This window comes from Halyomorpha halys, unplaced genomic scaffold (genome assembly GCF_000696795.3).
Source record: "Halyomorpha halys isolate HHAL.00 unplaced genomic scaffold, Hhal_1.1 Scaffold134.1, whole genome shotgun sequence".
Taxonomy (NCBI): Eukaryota; Metazoa; Arthropoda; class Insecta; order Hemiptera; family Pentatomidae; genus Halyomorpha; species Halyomorpha halys.
Genome location: NW_027107159.1, coordinates 2,310,711 through 2,331,309, shown reverse-complemented (window position 1 = coordinate 2,331,309; position 20,599 = coordinate 2,310,711). Strand labels below are relative to the sequence as shown.

The window sequence follows — 20,599 nt, the reverse complement described above, 5'->3', positions numbered from 1 at the left end:
ACTAGGCCTTACCAAAGCCAACAACCAACGGGCGTTGATGACCAGGCTGTTAAACGCCCTTTCAAAACTAACAAACAAACAACAAGGTTGTCTTCTATCTTCAAACTAAATTTAAAATGTGTCAAATAATAAATAATAATACATCCTATTCTAATAAATGCTGTTACAAACTTTATTTAAAAACCAAAACAAACAAAAATCTGAACATTACCAAAAATGAATTCTACATGAAAAAATTGAAATTTTGTGCATTAAATGCATCTGAGTTTAAATAAATTGAATTATGAATTGGAAACTTTCAGTTAATTACAAAAGAATTATTGACATGACCATGACCATAAACGTTTTTGGACTCACGTGCGTGATCTTAAGAGCTTTACTATCAGATGCTTCTCGTTTCCTATTCTTAAGCTACTTCGTCAAATCCTTCATACTTCTTACTTTTTCAGAAATAAAATTATCCTTAATAACCTCTATGTTGTAACGCCTCTCATAATTAACTCCCTAAGCACCAAATTCCAAATGTTTCTGACCTTGCTTCCTCCCCAATTCCTGATAATCCTCTTAGGCTTCTGATAAGAAGATGGCCTTGAAATCTTCTACCCTAGAAATGTTATTGGTTCTATGCCAATGGGAAAAATCTTCATAACCATTGTAATAGACACTACATCACATTTATTAGACGTATATTCAATACAGCCGTAAATTTTAGTATTAAAATACAAAAAAAAATTATCACTAGATAAAAAAAAAATTTCAAGTACAAATCATGCAAATAATAAAGTTACCAAATGTCACCAAAAAATGCAATATTACAAAGTTGTAATATTGACTGGTCCTCAAGACCCACAGAAAAAAAATTTATTCCTACAAGTCGTGAAAAAAGTTATTAATATATATATGTTCTGTTTAACTGTTCAGATAATTAAATAACTGATCAAAATATTGCTGAATTAAACCCGAGCAATGTACTGTTACTAAAAGGACATAAATAAATGGCGAGTATATTTTAAATAAAGAGAAAAGAATGAACCACTAAGGTTCAATGATACGGGAGAAGGCATATCTCGTCCTTGGGCAGTCTTAGGCGATCGTAAATCGGATCAAGTTGTTGCATTACGATTCGCTTCGTTCTAGAAATACCAACACGAGCAGCGATTATGGCGGAATGTTTGTTTAAGAGAGACTTCGTTTTGAAGAATTTTTTTTTATCTCCTCATAAATCACAATGAACTAGTACATTAACATTTATTCATTCCAGGGCCTGTATCTGCTTTAAGGACATTGGACATCTGTAATAATATTTTAATTAGTTTAGTTTAAATACTGTAGCATCTATATAACTGGTCAAACCGTTGGTGAAGTTCTTGTGTTTCGATCCTAGAATGTGGACTTCAGGTTAATTTTTGCGGGTCCCTGGGCTCTAACAGGTACCCTATAAAGCAGAATCAAGAGATTTCAATGGAACGTCCACCATAGAATTTACAGGAGAGATCTAGAAGAATTACTAACTATGAACTACTTCCACCGACTGGTCAATCAATATATCACGATATGAAGGCAAGGAGGTTAAGATGGGTGGGACATGTGGCACGAAGCAATTCATTAGGACGCCTCTACACAACAGTATAATTGGCAAGAGACCACATAGGAGATCAAATTCCAGATAGGTAGGCAGGTATGGAGATGGCTAGTTTGGGTCAAAGATTTGCAAAATCTGTAGAGCAAACCGAAAAAAAAATCTATATAAAGTTGAATGATAATAAGTAGTATTAGATACAGGAAATAATGAAAAATTAATTGCATTTAACACTGCCAACACAAAACATACGATCTCGCACTTGACTAAATGCAAATTTTAAACGATTTCGACGTAAAAATATTTTCTCTAAATGCCAGTTCCTTACTTTTAGGAATCTTTTTTTAATTTTTAGTTAATTTAAAGGTATGTTATTCATTTTGATTAGGGATGACATTTTATATTTTTATAATTGTCATTTAATCATTTTTTTCATTGTGCTAAAGATTCTTTGATTGTATGTATTGCCGTGAGGAACACTCTTGGCATATGCAAAACCATTGAAGTAGAGCCTTTCTAATATAAATAAATAAAAAAATAGAATTCACCAGAGCACTTTAACAAGTACATTAAAACATTATTTAATATTGCAGTTATGTCGTGGGATGGACAGGTGGAATATATGCACGCTATAGTAAGTCCATTACACTTTGTATTTTAGTATTTAAGCTTTACGACAGTAAATCATGTCTTTAATGCGCTCCGAGTGCATAATATTACCGTCGTGTTGTATAAAATAGAAGGTAATTTATTCACAACAAAAGGTTGTACCCCTTGTAGAGAACAACCCACGGGATTTATTAAGCATTATTTCAGTCATAATAACAGAGGTGCAATGAAAAAAATAACTCCTCTGACAAGGTGTGAAATGTTAGCTACTGGAGACTACTAGACTTCAGTCGTCATACCTCGAATCGAATTTATGGTTATAAATAGCATAAACGATTCGTATTTATCTAATATACATCTCAGATTATATACACCCAACTTGTATATTTAACGAAACAATTGTTTCCTGCCTAATTAAGCTCATGGGTAATGCGTACATGGACACGCGCTATCAAACAACTATAACCGCACTCCACATTCAACTTTGATATTTAATGAATTAGGACCATGTCCTTCCCCAATTAAGGGTACCCACTCAATGAGCCTTTGTGAGCCCGGGAGGGGTCTTACTCACACTGGGTTGACTCACGGCAATAGTTACGAATTTTGCATTATCCATGCAATTTTGTAATCAATGATTATTTCCTGTTATTTCGCCCTTAAAATTAATAAAACCAATATTATTTTATCATTAAAGTAATCCGATTCATAACTCATGTTTTATTTTACAAATTTGGTTTTGTATTATTTATATATTGCTGTGTTTTAATCTCTCCGATTCTAATCCTGCTGTGGTAGGTAATTATTTATGCTGTTACTGTAGCCTTGAGACAACTCTGTGGGTTCAGGAGCCCTTCTAGGGTTAGCCTGGTCTCTATAAATTATAAGCGCGCTTCACATTCAACGTTAATAATTAATGAATTAGGATCATTTTAATAATATTTATTTATTGTGCATGTCTCAGTACATCTTTTAAATATTAATTTGATAGAATAGACAAGTCCCCAGGGGCGGCAGGGAAGGAGGGACCCTTGTGTATAAATCTAAAAAAAATATAATACGAATAACATGAATTCTGAAATAAATTAATTTTTCAATTAAAAGCCTATTGAATTTATATGGTTTAGAAAAAAAATTTGTTTTCAATACAAATATTTTTTTTCACCATCAACGAGAATAGAGATTCCGTCAGTTGACTAGACATTTACCAACAAAAATGGCATTTAATTTATTTTTTGACAATTTCAGTTTTTAGTGGCCGTTGTAGCTTAGTTAATGTGTCACCTTAGCAACCTCATTTCTGCAAAGGTGCCGGTTCGGTTCCGGCCTTGGTGGCTTAGCTTTATTTCGTGGTCTACCCATGGAATTAAAACTCAACCGTCCTACTCTGGTTAGATTACCCATAGATAATACTTGGCATTTAATTGTATGCAATCATAGATAAATCATGTATTAAAACAGGTTTTCTTATATGTTACGCGTGTAACATTTTTATCTGTTTCATTTTCAGTTATATCACTGAATTCCTCAGCCTTGTTACGCTGATGGGTGGAGCTCCATAAAGTTAAGGAATTTGCCTCTCGTTTTATTTTCCACCAAACCCTCCCGCACCACACGTTGGATATCTCCGTTATTTAATAATCACTCCTACCAAAAGTCAAGGATGTGGTCTCCGGTTCCTGATGTGGTCACACCCTTCGTCCTTTGTTCGGGACAATATCCTGTGTAGGTTGCCGAATCTGGTTGATGGATGGTTGTCAGTCGCTGCGAGGTCGGTAGAGATGGTCATCTGTGCCAATGAAACTAGGTGATTGGAGACTCCTAATATTTTGTATGAAAACAAATTCTTTAGGTGGAAAAATAAGATATATTACATCTACGGATTTCTATTTTATTTTCTATTTAATAATTTATTTTTAACTGTTTTAATTTCAAGAATTTTTTTTTTACGTTTTGGACTTCATTTGCTTCTTAACAACTTTATCCACAGCAATCAAGGAGTTTAAATTGTTAATGAACTAACTACAAAAAATAAATAAATTAAATTTACAAATATGATACTATTTAAAATATTTTAGTATATAATAATAAACCGAAAATGGATGAATTAACGGGATAATTTAGAAGATTATAGAACGCCGAATTAAGGTACTTATACCCGGTAAATATAATTCAAGTTATAGCATTGCGGCATATAAGATGGGCGTGTAAAACCTACAACTGTAGGACTTTAGCGGATCCCTAAACTGTTAATAAACACTGAACCAACGGGTAAACGTCCGAGGAGTAAACCGAAACGTAGATGGGAGGATTGCGTTAAAACTGATTTAGTGGAATAGAGTTTGAAGGGACATCACTGGAAGGATGTATGCAAAGAGCGTTTGGTGGTATCGGCATCAAACCTTCGGGTTCGTTAGGCCTTCATTATTATTATATGGGCAACATTTCCTGGAGGCCTAAGTCCACGCGCGATGTATTCCCTGATGCATCACGCGTTTCTTGACGTGTTTTTTTCGTAGGGTAGTTTAGTCACTCTTACGCCAAATTTTTAGGGAGTGCCACCCATTGGCTAACGGGCCTCATAAATGCCCAGGAATGAATTTTGCATTATCTTGTGCTTGAAAAAAGCCCGGGTGGGACCGGGATTCGATCTGACAACCTGTGGCGTGGTTGACTGGCGCGTTATCACGCTGCTACAGCTCTCCCCTTAAAATATAACCAACTAAAAATGCAATCTTGAATACATTTTTTAGATAAAAAATAAATACATAAACAAATTGTCTGTTTGTTCATAAAAAAAATGGTTACCTATGATTGGATTTTATAATGTATACATGTATATATTATATATAGTATATTTAAAATCCAAAGGGATAATCTTTAAAAAATCACCTCCTTGTGTAACCGTTGTAAAAACAGTGTTTCCTTACAAAGTACTGAACCCGTGGCCCTTCATTGGTCCTAGGGGTTCAAATTCATTTTAATTTCACACAGTTTGATTAAAATCACTTACTTTAAGCATTAAAATAAGAATAAACCGTTTGTACTTTGTTTTATTATCTAGTCCTCCTTTCATAGATTCTGATATATTTATCCTTGTTTAGATTTTTCCATTAGTTACTACCTAGTAAATTTTTTAACTAAATATTTTTCTGTTAGAACTAGTAAAAGATTATAAAATAAAATTAGGTACAAACCAATTTATTTATTTTTTTACTTTTTCTTTATACATAGCAAATTAGCGTTACTGTCAACAAATGGAAGATTATAATATATTTTCTGTTTAACTATTTTATTGATTTAATTTTTTTAATAGGGCTTACCTCTCATGGTACTGTATTCAGCGTCCATGGGGCTGATTCGGGATGCGTTGACCTAAAACAATTAAAAAATAAATAATATAATAAAATATCATAATTGTGATATTTATGATAAATGATTTACTTTCTAAAAATATATGGATTCTTTTTAGTCCATACTTTCGAGGTAACTTCTTCAGAAATAGAAATTTACTAATTAAGAATCTCTGAAGAAGTCCTTAGCAAGATATGATCGAAGGAAAAATGAAGATGTATCACTTAACAGAATATGGCAACATAGGGAAACAACTGAAAAAGTACTAATATAAAGGATTTTCTTCTAAATTATTCTACTTTGCAATCTGGATGTATTATTTATTATCTATTATTGGATATATTATGTTTTGACTTATTTATTCCCTTAGCTTATTTATTCATAAATTTTTTTAAAACTTTTTTATTCATTCAAGTAGTTCTTTTAACCAACTTTTTCTTATTATTATTATTACTTTTTTTTAAAAAATCTGTATATTAGTTTTATTTTTTAAATATATTTATTTAATTGTTTTTCTGTAAACTGATCTACTGCTGTGACTATTATTTCTTTGGTTCGCATTTCTGTCTAATGATGAATTTGTTTAACGGACCGAACATGGATAGCGGATCATTGCAGAGAATCTGAGAGAGTGAATTTGTCGATTAAATGAAATAAAATTGTGAAATAACAAAACAGAAAAAATAAATTAAAATATTTTTATTTAGTGTGTAGGCTAGTATTGATTATAAAAGGAACCTGTGGGGAAAAAAATTGTTTTCTTTCTTTTTTATTATATACATGTAATTTATATAAGTCCGATCATGGATTAGTATGCTGTGTAATGTAGTAACCCAATGTATTTGGGCAGCATGGCTAAATAACGCATTTCTCTCTATTTTTTCTTTTTTTTGTTTGCCTTTTCTTTTATATATTTTAAAGAAATTAAGAAGAATATATGAAGTTCTGAACAGAACAACCTGTTGAGTTGATAGCTCGGCGGGAACTCTAACGCAGATTTGGCGGCAACTACAATTAAGCGTAATCACTACCTGAACAACATCGGGGTGTTTATGATTGACATAATAGTTACTGTTGTTTCTGGGGCTGTGCAATTATGCTGTCAATATCCACTGGGTGTTGCTTAGGTTCATACACCCTGTCTCTTAATCACACTTTTTTGTATTTAATATTATATTTATCAAGGTCGGTACAATAGTACATAAGTTACTTCACCCAAATTCTTGATTACTTTAATGAAAATTATGTATACTTACTAGTCAAAATTGATGAGTCTGCTGAGTTAAGTTAGGTGAAATTAAAAATAATGGTTATTACAAAATGTTATTAAAATTAATTTAGCATTCAGACCTTCATATCAATAACTCTACCTACTACACAAAAAGCTAATACAACATCATTTAATGAAGAGTAAATTTTCTAAAATATGAGCCCTAATAAAGCTGTTTACATTTAATAGTTCCAGAAATAAACGTTTTTAAAAAGGAACATTTCGTAAAAAAATGCCCTGAAACATCAGTAGTTAATTAATTTAATTTGAGAACTCTATATCTCAAATCAATTCGACGTACAGACATCTATTAACACTCAAATTAAAGACAGTTTAATGTACTATAAAGTAGTTTATGACGCTTATCTTTGTAGGAGTAGTTAATTTTTAATTAATGATATTTGTTAAAATAAATTGATTCAATGCGAATTTTCATTCCTTACCCATCCTAACCCATTAGTTCTTACTCTCTCATCCTTAACAATTCCTGATTATCCTCCGAGGCGTTATAAAAGAAATCCTATTTAAAATCATTATTTTACATTTTGAAGGTATTGTATTGGTATTGGTATCTGGTGGGGGGGGGGACTAGTGGTGCTTTTTGCCAACCTTTAATTGCTACCGAGTTTCCGCCGCCTACTAACCAAGCTGGGATCATCAAGATTCATTTATTAGGACAGCCAAAAAAAATAAATATTAACTGCTCCAGGTGGAAATCGTATCCACAAAGTTCCGAACTAGCCGCTCTGAAATCTAAGCCTCAACCCGTCACGTCCCTTGTATGAAAGGAAACCAATATTTTATGAAAGGGAGGCCATGTCCCAGTTCAGTAGATAGATAGGGTGAAGTCTTAACAAATTATTAAATACTGAATTATCACTTAACAAATTATCAAATACCAAATTATTATTTACATAATTATTAAATACCAAATTATTCCTAACAAATTATTAAATACCAAATTGTTACTAAAAAATTATTAAATACCAGCATTATTACTTTCAATTAAATTATTCAGGTACACGTTGAACTCTGTTCTAGTGATTGTAACTGAACGAATTTTCTTTGCCAATAGTAAAAGTTTTAAGTTAGGGGTAAACTAGGTTAAATCTAATAACGTCTTCTACTACTTACCTCATAATTTCTTAAGTTTCATATAATTTTTAATATATTTTATTACTTAGTTCTAAAAGTTGTAGATTATTTATTTGTATTCATTTTATTATTGTTGATTATTAATTTTTTTTTCTAATTTCTGACTTATTCCCTTTTGTCTCCCAGCATGGGAGCGCATCTAGCCACTATACGTTTTGTTATTATTTTATATTTTAAGTTAAGTGGGGTATCCCAGTACCTGCGAGATGGGTGGAGGGATTCTTATACTTAACCCTTTAACACAAGCGGATCCATACAACGAAGACTAAATAAAGGTTGAAGGAAAGGAATCCGTAACAAAAAAATAATGTCTAACTTCCAGGAATAACAGAAGAAAATAAACTAAGTCGATTTGGGTACTCCCTTAGAATGAATATGGAAAGAACGGTCATGATGACATATGGGACATTAGTGGAGGGAAGAAGACCAAAGGGAAGATGAAGAATCACCTGGGAGGAAGGCGTACGAGAAGTATTCTGGAAGCGAGGGCTGGACTTAAGCAGGAGGCGTGAATGGTACAGAAGAGGGACACTTGGTTCAACCTCTTGAGAGGGAATCCTCTGCTAGAGAGAGATCGGAGTATGATGATGATGTTATGTATTATTCTACTTAATTTGCAAGTCCTCCATTGACTTGCAGGACCTCTGCAGTTCCCGAGTAGGAATGTCCAGCTTTATTTCTCGGGCCGCCGCGAAATAAATATTGACTAACCCAGGAGGGAATCTAGCCCACAAACTTGTGAACCAAGCCCTCTGGGACCCTCATTGTAACGTGCTCAGCTATCAGGTCTTCAACACTTTCCTCTTAATACTTTTTTTTTAATATGAAGCTGTAGTTTTTTTCTATATATCCTTCTAATTTCTTTAAACTTCTCTTAGATCTAAAGAAAGTACTTACCCGCTGCCAAGAAAGCCTTATAATTATCCTTTGCTTCTCTTCTGAGTTATTCTGAACTAAATATTGCTCATTCCATGTGTGTTCAAGAGTCGTGGACAGCTTTTAATTAAAATTCTGACTCAAACCAATGCATGTTGTACTCACGTTAACATAAACGTCTTGGTTTATAACTACTATTTATCTTGGTTTATTGCCATCCATAATTTCCTTCAAGGGAAATTCAATTTCTGAGATAACAACATTTAAATTTGATTATAAAATAGTAGAAAAAAATCTAGGTGAACTATTGAAAAATAATCTTATTCATATTAATATAATGATTCGTTTGACAAGATTTGGAACCCAACATTGTTTTGACGAGCACTCAAAGTCATATGCAATTATGTTTTGGGTGCGACCATGGGGATAAATAAAACGGACAACTGTGGAGTGTTACAAATCCCAATTTGGGCTGCCAAATAGCATTTATAATTCGGAAACATTCGCGAGATAAGAAAAGAAATGATCTTTTTGGCCACTATTTGCTTGATGATTTATTGATCACTCCGGGCCCACATGGGATTTGCATAATTAATTTTTAATACCCTCTCGTACCGGTTCTGTCCAAGGGCTTCAAATATCTTTTTCTTATTGTTATAATCCCATTGAACTAAAGTTTAGATTCCATTACAATAACAATATTTCTATTAAATAGGGTTTATTTAAAAGCAATCCTATTATATTTATATATCATTATATATAATGCAAAACAAGGACATTATCTGTACAAATAATGATAACAGGGATCAGAAAGCACATTCACATTATATTTAAATAGATATAAATAATAAGAAGTAGAAAAAATAATAAATAGAAAATTGAATTTTTTTTCTATATATTTTTATCGATACCTACATTACCTAATACCTAATACATTCAGTAAATCTGATGTAGGTATATCATGGAGTAATACAAGCGTTTGAAGAAACTACCCATAGGTAGCAACTCCAATAACGTTTTTACATTAGAAGGTCTCGAGCCCATCTTCTTTTCAGGCGCCTCGGAGGATTGTCAGGAATAATTAAAATCTAGTGGTTTTGGGTAGTTAGGGGGTTTATAATATCTGGTTCGAGCTCGGTAGGTTGCATATGGAGCATTACGGTCTTTATGCATGATTCTATTTGCGACAAAGTAAGGAGCATTGAGGATTTTAGATTGTAAGGATTGGATTCGAGAGGAATTCAAAGGTTTAGTAGAGCCCCAAAGTTCAACTCCGTTTGTCCAGGTAGGCCTTATTATAGTTTGTAGATCAGACCGTTTGTCTAGTTAGTGCAGTAATAGACGGATAGACGTACCTCTTTCCTGTCTCTTGTGTGAGGATTCCAAGTTAGTCGTTTGTCCAGATATAGTCCAAGTTAGAGGATCTATTCTACAGGGGTATGAGCAGCATCATTAAAGTATAATATAGGTTTACGACGAAGAGTAAAGGTGATTGGATGGGATTTAATTTTATCCTCCAATGCACCATTCTTCGAGGGTTGTGATATGGGATTGGAGAGTTTGGGATCCAATCAAAGGGTTATTATTAACTGCTAGCGCACATGTGTCATCGGCATACATGGTGAGGATGGTGTCAGGATTGGTTGGGATGTCAGCTGTATAGACTGTAGAGAAAAAAAAATGAGTTGAAAATAACAAAATTAAACTTTAAATAAAATAACCTCTCAAAACACTTGTATTCCTATTTAAAATATTTACATTCAGCCTGGACAACTCCGAACTGTTCACTTTCGAAGGAAAAAGCAGAATATCGGAAGACCCTGGCCCAGGTAATAAAGCCAGTGGAGGATGAGTGAGTGCGCTGGCCGCTTAAGATCAGGACTGGAATGGTGACTTTGGCCATTGCCAGTACTGCTATATAAGCTAAACTCTGGGCACTTTACAAAAGCTAAAAGGAAGTAATTCTGCGAAAATGCTGATCGAAGATGACAAAACAACTGATTAAAACTGTTCACTATAGTTTTTCCTATTCTTTTGTTTGTACATATTTTAAGAGAGTTTTTTAAAATTTTATTTATTATTTTTTTATATATATTTTTTTTACTATTTTTTAATTTTAGTAGTATGAGATCATTCATCACTATTACCTATTGTCCACAACTGTGCGGCAGATTGTAATATCTATCTATAAATAAATCTAAAAAAATAAATAAAAATAGTTTTTCATTTCTGTTAGAGTATTTTAAATGCAGAAGTTGCACCCAATTAAAATTCAAGTTATTGGTAAAATAATTTATTTTAAGAAGTCATCCTTAGCTCAGAAATTCACAATCAATTTTAATGTTAGTCGTTCAACATCCGAAGAATAAGTTAAAGGGCTTCTTTAATAAAACACAACATTGCAGTACCCGATTATTTCCACATCTTACACATAGTTAATCTGTTTTGATCCCGATATATTATTATATAACAGAATTATTATTTTATTATGTTTTCAGTATAAAAAAAAGGTAAGAACGAATTTGTGATAAAGAATATGAATTAGTTGTTTGTAGGGCTCAAGTTGAAAATTACATAGTTTAGCAGTCTTACTATTTAAAAAAAAAAAATTATTTCAGACGTGATCATTTCCAATAACTCACTCGGCAGGAAATTCTTTTAACTTAAACAACATTCACTATTCAGGTTTCGGTTGTTCGCCATGTCATGATTACTTTGGTATTTCCGACCCATCTTGGCTTCTCGGTAGACACCGACAACCCCATCTTCAGCATTGATTTTCAACATTAACACATGATCAATATGCCAAGGCTTTGTGACTGACTAATGCCTTGGGAATACACAGGTCATGTCGGCCGACAAAGAAATAATTAAATTCTTACTCAGATTACTGGAATGCATGAAGTGTAGATAAATAACTGTAGGTATTTATGTAGAATTTAGAAAAATATTCTATTAGAAAAATAGACAAAAGTTTTCAATAAAATGGCTATAAGAATAAACATAGTGTCGCAAAATGGTCTGGGTTTCTGCATGTCTGTTAGATTGACAAATAGATAGATGAGTAGAATAAATAAAAACATAAGCAAAAGAATAACATTTTTTTTTTTCAATTTTTTTTTATTGGTACTACTTATTGGTTCTCAGGCAATGAAACTTGGAATTAAAGTTTGGACATTTTCAACTGGATCCGTGATTTTGGAAAATTTTAATATTTTTCTTTTGGATGCGTATACATCTTATGTAATTCGTTATTTATAAGTCTAGTTCCCTTGATCACGTAATAATATACACGTCAATTTTGTTCATTGTCACATAAATTTACACATATGTTTATTTCATTTTTAGCCACTCCTTAGTTCACTTTTATTTCATGTTATCTTATTCTCTTACTATGTTGCAAAAGTTTAGTTATTTGTATTTTTTTAATCTTGATGAAGCTCCGAAAAGGGGGGGGGGGGCGAAACGTTGGTTCACAATAAAAAGTTTATTTACTATTTGATTTGATTTTTTTACCTCACCCGGACCATCTTACTTTTATTAATTGCATACACAAATTTAACAATCTTCCGATATTAAATAATTTAAATTTTTATTGAAAATGCTAATTCATAACATATATTCGTAAAGAGTGAATCTAAATTTTATAGTAAAATTAATAACTTTTTGACGTATAATTTTAATTTTTCTATTGTACTCCTAAAATGGGGGGGGGGATTTGGCTATTTGGAACCTTGCGCATTCAATATAAGTAAGTCTCTTTTTATCAATCAAGTTTTCTGAGCAATCGTTTACACCGTGGATATGTTACGGATCTATGCTTGATGACGTCCTCAGTCAACGCTTAAGATGACTCCCACTGATGTTCGCAGACGGCCCGCAGATCGCTGATTTGTCGGCGAGTACCGTTGGATATCATCCAAGGTCGCCCTCTTTTGCGTTACGCAACGGGAGTGCAGTGTCGTCGACATTCTATAATGTATCGTCTTGCACGTCCTACTAAATATTAAGTTATTTGAAACTTAAGAGAGGATCAGGATATCTATAAGGAATCAAACGAAGTTATCTAGCTATACTAATACGGCATTGACGTAGCTAAGCAAAGTTCTAGGAGGGGATAGGTTGTACCTGGGGGATAACCACCCCTACTTCTCCTAGAGGTACCCATCTATCTATTAAAACAATATTTCTTTATATATATTTTTATTACCTTGTTCGAGAATGATAGTTTTATTAATAATAACAAATTGTCTCAACCTTCTTTATTAAAACATATCACATGTATTAGTTGTGTTTTATAGGTTATTTTGACTGTGTTACATTGACTTGGGCATAATAACTTGATAAGTTTTATAAATCAATGTGAGACTGTTATACTAAAATTAAGTTATGCAAATCATAATTTTTTTATATACTGTTAATAATAGGTTATATTTAATCTGCCGCTTTATTAGATTGTCCTTGTAGTGGCCGAACTATTGCACATCTAATATGTTGTCTACCTACTTTATCTTTTAATAAAGCAGGTTGGGACTATTTGTATTATTTTTATTGTTATTAATAGAACAATTAATTTTAATCAGAGTTTAATACAATATATTTATATATACAATATATTGTATTAAACTCTGATTAAAATTAATAGAACAATTAATTTTAATCAGAGTTTAATACAATATATTTATATATACAATATATTGTATTAAACTCTGATTAAAATTAATAGAACAATTAATTTTAATCAGAGTTTAATACAATATATTTATATATACAATATATAATATTATTATTATTTCAAGCCATCGGTCTAACAAATAATACAGTCAAATTTATATTAACAGACACCCGTCCATTACGGAAATCTCTCTTAAAGGAAAATTTTATTAAGGCTCTGACCAACAAGGTACACATTTAATGCATTTAAACCTCTCTATTACTGAACATTTCAATCCAAACGAGTACAACAATTTTATTTCTCATCAAAACTTTTCCCTCTTCTACAAGGGACAAAACTAAAATCATAATGCATCAATTTTGAAACTCACAATTCAAGAACTAAATTTTGTTGGTCACTGATTTTTAGAAAAAGCTACATAACACTATTTTTGCTGGATCCATTAGAGCATTAACGTAGAATTATATTAACTATAAATGATATATTATGTATCTTATTTACGTACCTATGAATTACTATTTAATTCTCACATTATATTAGTGAGAAAATTTTCGTTATTTAAAAATTGCATTTCGCCTTAAAATAAACCAAGAAGGTAGTTGTTTTTTATAAACTTCCTCTTCATTTTGTCAGAAAAGTTGTCCACATATTTTATTAGAGGATGTTTGCACATTTTATTTTTTTTAATAATTTATTTATTGCTATTTATAACTGTATACAAATATATACAACAAGTGAATTTGCACACATAGTGACATAATACAAAAACGTGGAGAATCTACGCATTGATAGAAATCTAATAATATTTCTAGAGGAGATCTCGAGGGCATCTTCTTTTCAGACGCCTAGGAGAATTATTAAGCAATGAAGGGGAAGAAACAGGTTAGAAACAAACGAATTTAGGTGGTTAGGGAGTTTAAGAAATGAAATCCCTTCTTCAAAATCTGAGGAATTATTTCGTACTTTATAAAAATACGTTACGTAAGTATATAGTACGTACTGGCACAACAGGCGCATGAAACTGCCCTCGGCCTGCTCATTAGCCCCCAACCATGTTGCTCTATCTTCTGTAAGGGTAACTGGGATCCTCAGTTGTCGCAGATACCGCCCCTAACATTCCTCCATCTGCCCTTCGGCCTACCAAGTCCCTGCTCTCCATCCGGCACGCAAATGTATAGTTTATGAGCCACTCTTTCCTCGCTCATCCTCATTACGTGGCCTAGTCACTTTAGTCTTTGTATCCTAATGTAAAAGGAGATGCTACATTCCTTATAGAGCCAGTCAGATCAACAGCCAGCCAAACAGTTCACCATTTTTCCTTCTTCGCCAATTATCATTCTCGCATACGGGCCCCAAGATCCTTATCAGAATTAATTTTGCAAACCTGTCTAGCAGGTTAATACTTTTATTGCTCAGGGTCCAATTATCTCCACTGTGTGTGTTAAGGCCAATCGTCAATAGTTTTTGTACAGGGTGAACTTGGTGGTACGGCTAACAAGTTTGCTTTTGATTAACTGCAATTCTGCTTTTTACTTTTTCTTCTTCATCCTGGCTCTCATTGATAGTAGAGCAAAGATAAGAAAAGCTTCTTACAACTTCGACATTATAGGGGCCCATTACAAGGCGACTCTGCCTCCGGTCCAGAGGCTTCTTACCCAACAGCATAATCTTGGTTTTTCCCCATTATGCAGCTCCATCTTTTTTGCTTCGGTATCCATTGCTTTGAAAGTAATCCTAATGCTCTGTAGGGATCTACCGATGCTGACGACGTCGTATAGGCTAAAACTAGGGTCATCTTTGTAAATATTGTTCCTTCCTGATTTTTTCCTGCTCTATTTATGATTGCTTGTGGAGCGGTATTAAACAGGAGAAGAGCTATTGGGTCACCCTGCCTTAGGCCACACTCCACTTCAAAAGGTTCTGATAACACACAGGATATTACTCGGCAGATTGTGCTCACCATTGTGCATTTTACTAATCGGGTGAGTTTTCTAGGAAGCCGCAGTTCATGCATGGTCATTATGAGCTCACTCCTTACAATTGTATCGCAGGCAGCCTAAAAATCAATGAATAGCATCCATCATCTTCTCAGAAATTTGCCTCAGGGCGAAGATTTGATCAATAGTAGACCTATTGGGCCGGAACTCACCTTGGTAATCACCCAGTTTTGGTTCAACATACGGAAGAAGTTGTTGTGCATGAATATGGAAAAAAAATTTATATGCAGTGTTAAGCAAACTAATCCCTCGATAGTTGATCTCTAGATTCAACGATAGAAGTATTGATGTAAACGACTGAACATTGGAAAAAACTGCGTGAAACATGCCACTCCCACCCTCCGTGGTAGTCTTACTTTGAAACAGACACTTATAGTGTATGATATGTCTCCATCCCAGATGTCTATTTTCTCTCAAATTAAAGCTAATTGAATGAAATTTAACTAAATTGATAATGTTTTTCTTCATAGGAGCAGCTATAAAATAGATTCACAAAATATTGATTTTTCTTTATTTGGAAATAAATATTTCACTTTGAAATACTGTATTTCGAGAACTATTGAACGTAAATATCTCTGTTAGAGCTCATATCTTAGAAAAGTATTCTACTTTAAATAATGTATTATGGTATTTTTTTTTTTTAGTGTTGTTGATTGTTTTAAAAATATGGTTTTCCGAATTAAAATTTTAGGTATTTCTGAAATAAAATTAACTCCAGGGGATATGCCCATAAAATAAAATAATGCTTACTGTTTAACTGCTTTTACTATATACGTTGTATTGTATAAGTGAAAATTGAAGCATTTCCTAAAAGAAAATAACGCGTTTTAGTTGAAAGAACTTTTAGAAACTTCGGGACTAGCCGACATTTCTCATGCCCCTAATTATGGTTGACAGATTAGTCATTTTGACACTCAACTGTAAGTAGTATTCATTAAATTAATCAAAATTTAGGGTGAAATAGTTAATTTTTTTCTTCACTTGGTCTAGAATTGCTTACTGCCATCATTTTAGGTCTTGTCTCTTAAAAATGCCTATTCACGGATTCATAAAACAAACTACTACTTCTTGCTTCATATTTGAGTTTACAATGGGAACTATCAATCTCCTAAAATTTATTCATGCCTTAATCATTTACCAAATAATCTGCCATGAAACCGGAGGCTTTTGACAGTAAAACGAATTGAGGTAATAAATAAACAAACAATCTCTAAAATGACCTCCCGGAATAAATTATTTTTAGTTATTAATAGCTGCCAATTACTGAATGATTTTCGTGTTCGCTTTTCAGAAACCGTGTATAATAAAGTTATTTTCATGGCACAGAAGCAGTCTAATCCCAAGGTTGAAAATTTATTTTGCTCGTTATTTATTACTAAAGTTAATAATTTACCCTTCCCGACTAAAAATAAAAAAAAAATACATTAATCTGTTAAGTGGGTGGTCTCAAACATCCTTCTGACGATATATGCAAATATAAAAAATAACATATCATCTGATTGACGTGCCCTCCCAAAAAAAAAATTATATAAATCAGTTGTTTTGCATATTCAGAAGGCATGTCTATCAACCGTGTGTTGTGTGAATAATGATTATGGTTCTCCAAAGCACTTAGATGGTTTACCTGAAATTCTCTTTTGACCTTATGGACCAATAGACAACTAAGGATATACCTTAACCTTATTCAGTTGGCTGAAAATAAAGCATAAAAGTAGGAAGTAGAATTTCTTTCTGGAGTAAATAAATATGTCGCACGCTAGTTAGGACATTATTTGACTACATCTATTATTATTTGACTCTGAACAGCCTTTAACAACTAGGCAACTATGACTCAGGTTTCTTTTTTAACTTCCTCGCGGTTATCTCTGCTTGATGACTTCACTGAACTTCTTTTTCCTTCCTTCCGTCCAAGTCCTCCTAGACAGGAGTTTTTTGCTGTACACTACAAGCACTGCATGTTTCAGTAATTTCCGGTACTCTGTTTTATCTTCGCAAAAATCTTGGGTAATCCCAAGCCTCTGTGTTTCTTGTTTGATTTGTACCGTGTATCCGTGACTGAATTTACATCCCATAATCCTACTGAAAATCTTCTTGTTCAATCTTTATCTCGGCCATATATATATAACATCTAACACTTAATACTACATTCTTAATGTTTCCTTTTACTATACCTCATTACCTTTTTCCCTAACTGTATAAAAACTATTGGCAACATAAGGGTTAATGCTATTTGGAATTAGCATTGGGAACTGTCAACAACATTTATCGGTCTATAAGAGGCTTTCGCAGAGTACTCATCATCATGCTTTCAATTTATACTAATGGTAAATACGCCAATAAGGTTTTTGTGTGCGGTTTTTGCAATGCTAATGCTAATGCTGCCCGTCGTGAATATGCCAGGCGATTTTCGATTAGAACATTACCAAACAAGTTTTACGTTAAAACGTTTCAACCTCTAAGAGAAACTGGTACATTTTCTATAATACCACGTGCTGATGATATTTTTGCCCCTTTACGAAATGAAGAAAGGAGTGAGACATATTACAATATTTTGATGATAATCCACTGGCAGTGTACGAAGAGCTGGAGCAGAATTAAATATTACGCCAACTACAGTATGGAGAACTCTCATTGCAAATGGACTTCATCCATATCATTATCAACGGGTACAAAATCTATCACCGCATGATCTTCGGAAAAGAATACGTTTTTTAGATTGGTACTTAAATCGAGTTGAGCATGATCCACAATTTTCAGGAAACATTCTCTGGCCAGATGAAGCTACCTTCACAAGAAGAGTTATCTTCAAGCTGAAAAATAATCACCTCTGGTCGTAGGAAAATCCACATGCAATTCATAAGCATTATTTTCAGCACCATTTTTAGCGCAATGTGTGGTTGGGGATAATAAACAATATTTTAATAGGTCCGCATTTCTTGCCGCCTCGACTCAATGTAGGCACATTTCTGGAATTTCTTAACAATGATTACTATGATTTTGTTGAACCTAAACAATCCATAACAATGAAAATCTTTAGGTGTGAATATCTCCTTAACAAAGCGTTTGCAGACATGCCTTCAGAGAATTTTTTTTTCTTGTTTGAGGCCCTTAATTCGTATTTTCAATTTGGCCACTTAACCCTGAGACACCCTGTATAGTAAATTTTCCAAGCATTTATCTCAGTACTGTGAATAATATTTATAAGCAGAGCCCACTACCCTTTTTTCTACTGATTTTTGCTCTGTAGTTTGGTACTCCACTATCCGAAACTCTACTCAGATGAATTCGTTGTATTGATTGATTATAGTAGGTTGGAGTCTCTTCTTGTTTCTTCTTCAATTGTAGCGTTTTGCTTTTTTTTATTGTTTGTTGCCAAAATTATTAATTACTACAGCGACTAAGGAGTCATCACTTCATATAAATATAAAAAATTCATTGATTTCATCAAATACTTAATATATGTCCCTCTAGCCTTCTTAGTGCCATGTTTTAAATCTTCGACTGGGCACTTTACAGTTCTATTATCCCATGAATTTCAAAAATTTAATATTTTAATTTTATATTTTGATAATTATCGTACGAAATTTCAATACAACCACAAAACAGCTAATCTACCCCCTCGAAACTATTTTAAAGAAAACAATTTTAAAAATAAATATTAGACTGAATCACAATAAATAAAAATAAAAATATTGGGGTTTACCCTCAAACGAGTGCATGTGCATAAAATGAGTGTTTTCCACTTTTCAAGTTAAAACAGGTTTTAAAAAAGTACTGTGATTTAAAATATATATAAGACTTTTTTCATCGAAACATAATTTACATGGATTTTAGAGATACAGTTGTCATTCAATTAGATCTATTTAAATCATTGGAATGTAGCACTCACACGTTATTTTTGACGTTTAAAAACACTTAAAAATTAAATTTGTAACTGATCTGTAATGATTTATTTCTTTGTTGTCATTATGGCCCTAGATCTTCCTTTGAGAGGTTTATCAATACAGTATTTTTATTTTCTATTTTTTTCCCGCTTGTTATTCATCTCATGAGTGTTTTCAATGATAGTATTATATTCACTAAGTTAATCCTCTTCCAACTCAGTGTCTTCTACCTCCTCTACACACTCAGTGTCTTCTTCCTCCTCTTCACACTCAGTGTCTTCTTCCTCCTCTTCACACTCAGTGTCTTCTTTCTCCTCTTCACACTCACATGGGTACACAACTCTGCATTTATCAGGATCCTCCAAGATATGTGAGGGTATTTTTGAATAAGAATCAGAGATTGAGCAATTTTCCTCAAAGGATTTAGATGAAATTTGCTTTTCTAGAGTTGAAGATGAATCTACCTTTGGAGATAGAGGTGGAGGTGATTCTGTGATCACTTTATGTTCCCTCCCTTCAGTTAGTTTTTTGAAAATGAAGCCTAAGAATGGGATTGATTGGATTAAATTTTTTTCGTTCAAAGATGGAGATGAATTATGCTCCGGAGTTGGAGATGAAGGTGAAGTCACTTTACCTTCACTCCCTTTTATTGTTTCTTTAGGAATAAGGTCTTTCGATGGAATTGATCTTTTGTCTTCAAAAGATGGAGATGAACTTTGCTTATCTAGAGTTGAAGATGAATATTCCTCAAGAGATGGAGATGAATTATAAGGTGTTTCTGAAGTCGCTTTACCTTCACTTCCTTTTGTTGTTTCATTGGAAATAAGGTCTTCGAATGGGATTGCATTTTTTTCTTCAAAAGAAGGAGACGAACTTCGCAATTCTAGAGATGAAGACGAATTTTCCCTACGTTCCCTCCTTTCAGTTAGTTTTTTGTAAATGACGCCTAAGAATGGGATTGATTGGATTAATTTTTTTTCTTTCAAAGATGGAGATGAATTATGCTCTGGAGCTGGAGATGAAGGTGAAGTCACTTTACCTGCACTCCCTTTTATTGTTTCTTTGGAAATAAGGTCTTCAGATGGGATTGGGCTTTTTTCGTTAAAGGAAGGAGATGAACTTTGCTTTTCTAGAGTTGAAGAAGAATTTTCCTCTAGAGATGGAAATGAAGGTGATTCTGAAGTCACTTTACCTGCTCTC

At 33.0% G+C, this 20,599-nt stretch overlaps 2 protein-coding genes across 2 annotated transcripts in view; both read right to left on the bottom strand.

Annotated features, from left to right (window-relative positions):
• The window catches only part of LOC106678350 (uncharacterized), a 100,731-nt gene that overhangs the window by 39,003 nt on the left and 41,129 nt on the right, over positions 1-20,599 (bottom strand). Inside the window, exon 2 of the mRNA XM_014416814.2 lies at positions 5,512-5,563. Within this exon, the coding sequence (XP_014272300.1) occupies positions 5,512-5,539 (28 nt within the window). The 5' untranslated portion in view covers positions 5,540-5,563. The remainder of the gene's footprint in view (positions 1-5,511; positions 5,564-20,599) is intronic.
• The window catches only part of LOC106678349 (uncharacterized), a 2,917-nt gene continuing 1,917 nt past the window's right edge, over positions 19,600-20,599 (bottom strand). The window contains exon 2 of the mRNA XM_067045450.1: positions 19,600-20,591. Coding sequence (XP_066901551.1) covers positions 19,600-20,591 — 992 coding nt within the window. The remainder of the gene's footprint in view (positions 20,592-20,599) is intronic.